At 45.5% G+C, this 8881-nt stretch overlaps 1 protein-coding gene across 1 annotated transcript in view; it reads right to left on the bottom strand.

Moving 5' to 3' along the window:
• LOC115184159 (E3 SUMO-protein ligase PIAS1) overlaps positions 1 to 8881 on the bottom strand; it is a gene marked incomplete at its 5' end in the record, with an annotated part of 34105 nt that continues 25224 nt past the window's right edge. The window contains 5 exons of the mRNA XM_029745160.1: positions 1 to 5105; positions 5239 to 5279; positions 5504 to 5643; positions 6024 to 6213; positions 6588 to 6724. Coding sequence (XP_029601020.1) covers positions 4602 to 5105; positions 5239 to 5279; positions 5504 to 5643; positions 6024 to 6213; positions 6588 to 6724 — 1012 coding nt within the window. The remainder of the gene's footprint in view (positions 5106 to 5238; positions 5280 to 5503; positions 5644 to 6023; positions 6214 to 6587; positions 6725 to 8881) is intronic.

Raw genomic sequence — 8881 nt, 5'->3', positions numbered from 1 at the left:
TTAACAAAATGCCTTTTATTACATCTAAACTCCTATACATTAGACAGACAACATTCAATAAGTAAACAATTTCTTCCAACGCAAGTAATAAATATTCTGTTTTCACCTAGTACTTTCTACAACACATTGGTCTACTGTACAACGTTTCATCTTCCTTGAAAAGCCGTTTAATTCTCTGTTTGGAAATATGAAAGCAGAATCTGGGGGTTAAGGCAGTGGGTGCAGCTGTCAACTTATCCGCTCTTGAAATTCATTTAGTAAATTGGACCCTTTTTAGGTTAAAGTCCACTTTATTGTAAAGGTTTTTCTATCTAAAAATATATAAATTAATTTCATCTCATGTTTTTGGATGACGCAAAAACCCAAACTAACACTGGAGGAAGTGACACTGTTGAAACACATGGGATTGGGGGGGGGTTGTGATAAGGACATCATAATATTACCAATGGGGGGAGAGTGGGAGAGGACTTCACAATAAGGCCATTCCATGCCCATGTTAGGTTACACATAGCATTTTAAATGGGAACACATTCTACGACGTCTGCTCTCACTTTGTCTTAAAAACCGACAAAAGCGATCACAGAGATCTAGAGCAATGACATCAATAACAGATCTGAAACAAAAAGAAATCAATCATCCAAATAAATAAAGACATTTGTGATTGGGTCAACTCCTAACCTCTAACCCCAAATCTTAGTCTCACTTTGTTGGTCTACCCTAAAACAGGGTACCCTAAACCAGCGCTTCCCAAACTCTGTCCACACACACACACACACACACGCACGCACGCACGCACGCACGCACGCACGAAAATCAAACAGGTGTAAAAATAGATCCGATATATATATATATATATATAGATGACAAAATAAATAAAATACTGCACAACATTGTTTATACAGAGAGGACATTTTTAAAACACGTCTGATGCTATCAAAGAGCCAATCAGTTAAGAGTAGGAGAGAAGGGGGGTGGTGACAAGACAGGAAGGTCTCCATGGCTGCAAAGTTGACCTGTTATTTGCTCTGGTTCAGGATACTAGATGGAGAGTGATTGGGGAAGCTGTCGCAAGCGATTATCTACCTCAAGAGGGGAAAGCTAATTAGTCTTGAAGTGAAGAGCTGTGGAAGAGAAGAGGACTGAAGCACAAACACCTTGAGAGAATGACACTGCAGAAAAGCCTGACTGTCTACAAAGACACTCCGCAGAATGGTGGAATGGGCTACGGACAGACAGAAAAGCCTGACTGTCTACAAAGACACTCCGCAGAATGGTGGAATGGGCTACGGACAGACAGAAAAGGTTGACGGACAAGGTAATGTCAATGACTTCAACATAGTCTCTCCCTCCCTCCCTTCCTCTCCCCCTCTCTCTCTCTCTCCCTCTCTGGGAACAAAGAAATAAAGCATCTGTTTTTGACTGTAGGTGACTGTGATGATTGTGACTGTAGGTGACTGTGATGATTGTGACTGTAGGTGGCTGTGATGATTGTGACTGTAGGTGACTGTGATGATTGTGACTGTAGGTGACTGTGATGATTGTGACTGTAGGTGGCTGTGATGATTGTGACTGTAGGTGACTGTGATGATTGTGACTGTAGGTGGCTGTGATGATTGTGACTGTAGGTGACTGTGATGATTGTGACTGTAGGTGACTGTGATGATTGTGACTGTAGGTGACTGTGATGATTGTGACTGTAGGTGGCTGTGATGATTGTGACTGGCAGTTGTTAAGTTCCAATGACTAGAGTCTCCTGTATATTTAACCAGCAGTGACTGTTTAGCCTGAGCCTGGTCCGATACCTTTATATCCTGACTGGTAATTCACTCATTCTATTATAGTTACATGTTCACTGTGTAAATTCCTCTGTCTGTATTCTGTCTCTATATTATCTATCACTCAAAGCACCATTTCACCAGGTCACATTCTGACTGAGTCAATGTACTTGGTCAAAATTGAGTTGGATGGAAACTGCCTCTCATATTAGCAATATCCCCATAGCATTTATAACACAATAGATACGTCTGTCTCTACGGGGTACTCCCCTCCGCCTCTACGGGGTACTCCCCTCCGCCTCTACGGGGTACTCCCCTCCGTCTCTACCGGGTACTCCCCTCCGTCTCTACCGGGTACTCCCCTCCGCCTCTACCGGGTACTCCCCTCCGCCTCTACCGGGTACTCCCCTCCGCCTCTACCGGGTACTCCCCTCCGCCTCTACGGGGTACTCCCCTCCGCCTCTACGGGGTACTCCCCTCCGCCTCTACGGGGTACTCCCCTCCGCCTCTACGGGGTACTCCCCTCCGACCTCTACGGGGTACTCCTCTCCGCCTCTACGGGGTACTCCTCTCCGCCTCTACGGGGTACTCCTCTCCGCCTCTACGGGGTACTCCTCTCCGCCTCTACGGGGTACTCCTCTCCGCCTCTACGGGGTACTCCTCTCCGCCTCTACGGGGTACTCCTCTCCGCCTCTACGGGGTACTCCTCTCCGCCTCTACGGGGTACTCCTCTCCGCCTCTACGGGGTACTCCTCTCCGCCTCTACGGGGTACTCCTCTCCGCCTCTACGGGGTACTCCTCTCCGCCTCTACGGGGTACTCCTCTCCGTCTCTACGGGGTACTCCTCTCCGCCTCTACGGGGTACTCCTCTACGGGGTACTCCTCTCCGCCTCTACGGGGTACTCCTCTCCGTCTCTACGGGGTACTCCTCTCCGCCTCTACGGGGTACTCCTCTCTGCTATGAGTTTAGCTGCAGTGTCTCACAAACAACCAGGTGAAAACAGAGAGGAAGAGCGTGTGATAGGTGGAGGATACTTGACTGAAAGCAATGTAGCGCCCAGATACACATGCACTCTGTGTGGGTTGACTTCATTTTTGGTATTGTGCAAAAGGTGACAAAAGTGGTTGAATAAGCAAAACCAAAGCAAAAACAGAATATAACGAGGTTTCAAATAAAAGCATAAAATGACTGTCAAGTATTTCTCAAGTTAAATAGGCATTCTGTGTCTACCATAGTTTTCATAACCATACAAATGTGAACACATTTTCTGCAAAAATGTTGTCAAATTGAAATATTGGGCATAATGACTGCACAGATGGTCTATTGAAGGGGGGGAGAAATGAAAGGCCCAATGCAGCCGTTTTTATATCAATATCAAATCATTTCTGGGTAACATGAAGTACCTTACTGTAATAGATTTCCATAAAAATGGGCAGAATTTGCTTTTTAGGGGAAAAAAACATTCTAAAGCAATAATTTTGCCAGGACTGTCTGAGACTGGTCTGGGACTGGTCTGGGAGTGGTCTGAGTGGGAAGGGGGGGAACTGAAAACTAGATGTTATTGGCAGAGAGGTTTGGAAGTCTCTTTGCTATTGGTCTAGTAACCAATTTACCACATGGTGATGTCACCATGTAAACCTGCTGATTAGAAGGTTCTGTGTAGATTGTATTTTCAACCAGCAACTATCAGGAAATCAAACTGATTTACATTTTTTTCACACTTTTACAGTGTTAGTTTCATCAGCTGTTGTGCACTATGATAAAAACACCGGAAAACAGAATAGTGACTGCACTGGCCCTTTACAGAGACGAAAAGCAGAAATGTCTAATATTACCCACCTAGCTATGCACTCCTCACAGCATCAACCTGAAGTCCTTAGGGAATTCATATTTACGTCATTTAGCAGACCCACTTATCCAGAGAGACTTATTCATATATCTTACATATAACTTAGAATGCATAACACAAAACAAATTATACAGTAACAAACAAGTCAACCAGGGAAAAGATATTGTCTCGGAGAAGAAATTCAACTGTGATTTCAAAATGAAGAGTAGAGAGATTGATAAGTTGAAAATGTCAAGAGGTAATGCATGGATATATGAGGAGAATCCCCATCAGATCTAACACGATAAAAACCAAAGAAAAGTAACGAGATATTCAAGCTCAGATTATCGAGGGGCAACGAATGTATAGCTGTGTGGATACATCTTCAGTCTCCACTTCAAAATAGCAACTGAAGTTACTTACGGGACAGAAAAAGTCTTCAATTAATTAATATACAAAAGTAAAAAGAGAAAATATACTTTTTGTTCTCTGTACACAGCGTTGCTCATTTCGTACAAAAAAAAGAGCCTTCCTCCGTTTTTGCACGGCTAGCGTTTCTGGTAGGTACCGGCAGGGAGCTGATCTAGGTCCAGTCTAGTCCGTCGACTTCAGAGATGAAACCCATAGACCTTTCTGATATCTCACTGTTCTGGAATCAGTCTAGTGGAATGATGTCAGGGAGCCAGCTACCAACCGATAACTGTTCTGGAGTCAGTCAAGCAACACTAGGTGCCAGTCCCATCCATCTGTGGGGTGTGACTTTATAGCTGTTCCTAGGTCAGCCCAGTCAAACGTCACCTCGGGACCGGCTCCGCCACAGACAGGTATTCCACTGTTCTGGAGTCAGCCTTAACGACACAACTCAAAACCAGAGCTGTAGACTGGGTGGGACCGTTAAACTGTTTCTGGGTCAGTTTAGTCACGACGGCATCCTCCATTAAACAACCAACAAACCCTCTGTTTCGGAGTCAGTCGCTAGTCGCCCAAAACAAAATCGTCAGTCTAGTGAGATCACGTCGGGGATGGCTCCGTAGAGGGCTGCGGCCGCCGCCACATCAGCACTGGACCGACCTCCGACGCCGGGGTGTGTGTGTGAGTGCGTGGGGTGTGTGTGTGAGTGCGTGGGGTGTGTGTGTGAGTGCGTGGGGTGTGTGTGTGAGTGCGTGGGGTGTGTGTGTGAGTGTGTGGGGTGTGTGTGTGAGTGCGTGGGGTGTGTGTGTGAGTGCGTGGGGTGTGTGTGTGAGTGTGTGGAGTGTGTGCTGTGAGTGTCTCTCAGACTGCTAGAGGATACTAGGCTACTGTTGCTGCCACCGCTGCTGTTTCCTCCACCATCCCCACCGTTGACGGGCGCCAGCGAGCCAGAGGAGGGCGCCCCAGATTGGTCCAGGAACAGCTGGGAGGAGGACGAGGAGGTGGTGTAGGGACGGAAGTGGTTGAGAAGGAGCTCGTGGTCGTCTGAGGCAGAGGCAGCAGCAGCGGCAGCCATCACCATGTTGTAATGCTTCAGAGGAGGACAAACAGGTACATTCAGTTATATTCATCTTGTGACCAAACCCACGTTCTGGGGACGTCTTTAGACGTTATAGTGTTGACTTTAAAATGAGGCCTACAGGGGTGTTCCACATAAAACATACCTGATGATTGTCCCCTTGTAGAAAGGAGAAGAAATTCAGATCTGTGAATAAAACACGGACCAAACACAACATCCAGTCATTCATTTTATTCACAATGGACCATGATCAGTACAGGTTCAACTGACTCAGTCAGACAACTTAGTGTTTACTGTATCCAGGGGCATTCTGGTCTCCACAGACACTGAAGAGACTCCTGAAGAAATGTGTCAAGGCAGTGTGTAGTAGTAGGTTGGTGTGTGTGTGTGGTTGTGTATGTGTGTGTTACCTGTGAGCTGGTTTGGGGCGTGGTAGTATGGACGGTAGTCCTGGATGAGGGGAGGTACAGGGGGGATGTAGCTGGTGTCCACAGACGGCATGCTGGGGGTCCGGCTCACTGGGGACACCTGGTGGTGCAGGTTCAACACTCTGCAAACAAACACAGACACACAGCACAGAGAAAGAGACAGAGAGAATATTAACACACACAGAGGTGTGTGAGAGGTGCGAGAGAGGGGCGAGAGATGAGAGGGGTGAGAGGTGCGAGAGAGGGGCGAGAGATGAGAGGGGTGAGAGGTGCGAGAGAGGGGCGAGAGATGAGAGGGGTGAGAGGTGCGAGAGAGGGGCGAGAGATGAGAGGGGTGAGAGGTGCGAGAGAGGGGCGAGAGATGAGAGGGGTGAGAGGTGCGAGAGAGGGGCGAGAGATGAGAGGGGTGAGAGGTGAGAGATGTGGAAGGGGTATGAGGGGTGAGAGGGGTGAGAGGGGAGGCGAGATTGGTGCGAGGTGTATTGGTGGAGGTGGGCCTCACCCCTTGTTGACGATGGGAGGCGAGGTGGGGGACAGGGAGGGGCAGGGCCTCTTGAGGGGCGGTTGGTCATCATCGTCGTCCTCTGAGGAGCTGTCCAGGGTTAGGTCGATGACCTCCACCTTCATCCTACTGCTGCCCCCGTTGTGGGACGACGAGCTCCTCTGCTCCCCTACCGCCGACCGATGCAAGCCTGGGGGAGAGAGACACGGGAATCATGGCTTCAATCAATCAATCAATCAATCAATCAATCAATCAATCAATCAATCAATCAATCAATCAAATGTATCTATATAGCTAGCCTATTTTGCAGTGATTTACACACCCCAGCCTAGAGTAAGTGGCAACACAGTGGACTGGTCATGAGACATATAGTGTAATGAAAACAAGCCAGGATAATATCATCCAATACAACGAGAGACACTGGGTTTGCAGCCTGTTGTTCCAGCACTGTTCTAACACACATTCTTATACAAATCAAGGTCCAATGAACAGAGAGTGGAATGAGGTATGTTAAAAGCTGCAGGGCTGGACCAAAAGCCTGCCCTTACACACCGCCTCTCTCACCTTCCAGTCCGTTGCTGTAGGAGGCTGACGAGACCTCCTGTACTTCCTTCTTTGTCCTCATTGGGGCCCAGTAGCCATCCTCCTTAAACTGGATCTCATCACAGTCTACACAGCTGTTCAGGATCTCCATAAACAACCTGGACAAGACAGACACAGAAACAACAGTGTGAAGGTATACTGTACATGCAATGTCTTCACGTTGTGTTACAGTCATTGTGTGTAGTGTTATTCATGTTGTTTACTTGGTGTGTGTAAATACATCTATACACTACAGATTGTATAGCATAGAAAAGACCATCTGCATTTCTCCTGTCGGAATGAATAGAGTGGACCCGTATACAGTATAACTGAATAGAGTGGACCCGTATACAGTATAACTGAATAGAGTGGACCCGTATACAGTATAACTGAATAGAGTGGGCCCGTATACAGTATAACTGAATAGAGTGGACCCGTATACAGTATAACTGAATAGAGTGGACCCGTATACAGTATAACTGAATAGAGTGGACCCGTATACAGTATAACTGAATAGAGTGGACCCGTATACAGTATAACTGAATAGAGTGGACCCGTATACAGTATAACTGAATAGAGGGGACCCGTATACAGTATAACTGAATAGAGGGGACCCTTATACAGTATAAATGAATAGAGTGGACTTGTATACAGTATAACTGAATAGAGTGGACCCGTATACAGTATAACTGAATAGAGTGGACCCGTATACAGTATAACTGAATAGAGTGGACCCGTATACAGTATAACTGAATAGAGTGGACTTGTATACAGTATAACTGAATAGAGTGGACCCGTATACAGTATAACTGAATAGAGTGGACCCGTATACAGTATAACTGAATAGAGTGGACCCGTATACAGTATAACTGAATAGAGTGGACCCGTATACAGTATAACTGAATAGAGTGGACCCGTATACAGTATAACTGAATAGAGTGGACCCGTATACAGTATAACTGAATAGAGGGGACCCGTATACAGTATAACTGAATAGAGGGGACCCGTATACAGTATAACTGAATAGAGTGGACTTGTATACAGTATAACTGAATAGAGTGGACTTGTATACAGTATAACTGAGAAGGTTGTTTATGTACATACTGTGGGTCAACTAGCGGAATCCCGCCCTATGGTTTGATGTGACTATCTGGATTCAGTACCATTTCATGTTTGAAGAACACAACCACAGACCGTTCAACTCAACAACCCACCAGCTTAGCACAAATTCATGCTGCTAATCAACTATTCTCAACTTCCTGTTTATTTTGATCACTGCTCACCCAAAATGTCACCCTATGGGTGAATATTGAATTTGTGCAGAAAAATAAGTTGGTTGCAACTGGGGCCATGTAAGGAATTGTTGGGCTACACATTTTAAACCCACAGGTCACCATCTTATGTGACCATTAAAGTCTGAAACTGGGCACAGAAAATAAACAAACTAAACCCAGAGGAATATAAAGTGGTCAGTGGCACGTTCCCGGATGATGTGCTTCTTTCGAGCATAAAATTAAGAAAATCTGCACAAAATTGTAGGGGCAGACCCCGCCGCAAGTTTCTGTGATACGGTATAATAACATAGATGTATACAGTATACACAGTGCCTTCAGAAAGTATTCATACCCCTTGACTTATTCCACATTTTGTTGTATTACAGCCTGAATTCAAAATGGATTAAATAGATTTTTTTCCCCTCACCCACATACAATACGCCATAATGACATCACAATACCCCATAATGACATCATAATATGCCATAATGACATCCCAATACCCCATAATGACATCACAATACGCCATAATGACATCCCAATACCCCATAATGACATCACAATACCCCATAATGACAAAGTGAAAACATGTTTTTAGACATTTTTGCACATTTATTGAAAATGAAATACAGAAATATCTCACATAAGTATTCACACCCCTGAGTCAATACTATGCAGAAGCTCCTTTGGCAGTGATTACAGTAGAGTCTTTCTGGGTAAGTCTCTGCGAGCTGTGAGTCATTCTGGGTAAGTCTCTAAGAGATTTCCACACCTGGATTGTGCAACATTTTTCCATTATTCTTTTCAAAATTCTTCAAGCTCTGTCAAATTGGTTGTTGATCATTGCTAGACAACCATTTTCAGGTCTTGCTATATATTTTCAAGAAGATTTAAGTCAAAACTGTAACTTGCCCACTCGAACAGTCTTCTTGGTAAGCAACTCCAGTGTAGATTTGGCCTTGTGTTTTTGTCCTACTAAAAGGTGAATTCATCTCTGGTGGA

Source organism: Salmo trutta, unplaced genomic scaffold (assembly GCF_901001165.1).
Source record: "Salmo trutta unplaced genomic scaffold, fSalTru1.1, whole genome shotgun sequence".
In the NCBI taxonomy this organism is placed as follows: Eukaryota; Metazoa; Chordata; class Actinopteri; order Salmoniformes; family Salmonidae; genus Salmo; species Salmo trutta.
The sequence above is the reverse complement of the archived record's forward strand: the minus strand, read 5'-3'. Positions and strand labels throughout refer to the sequence as shown.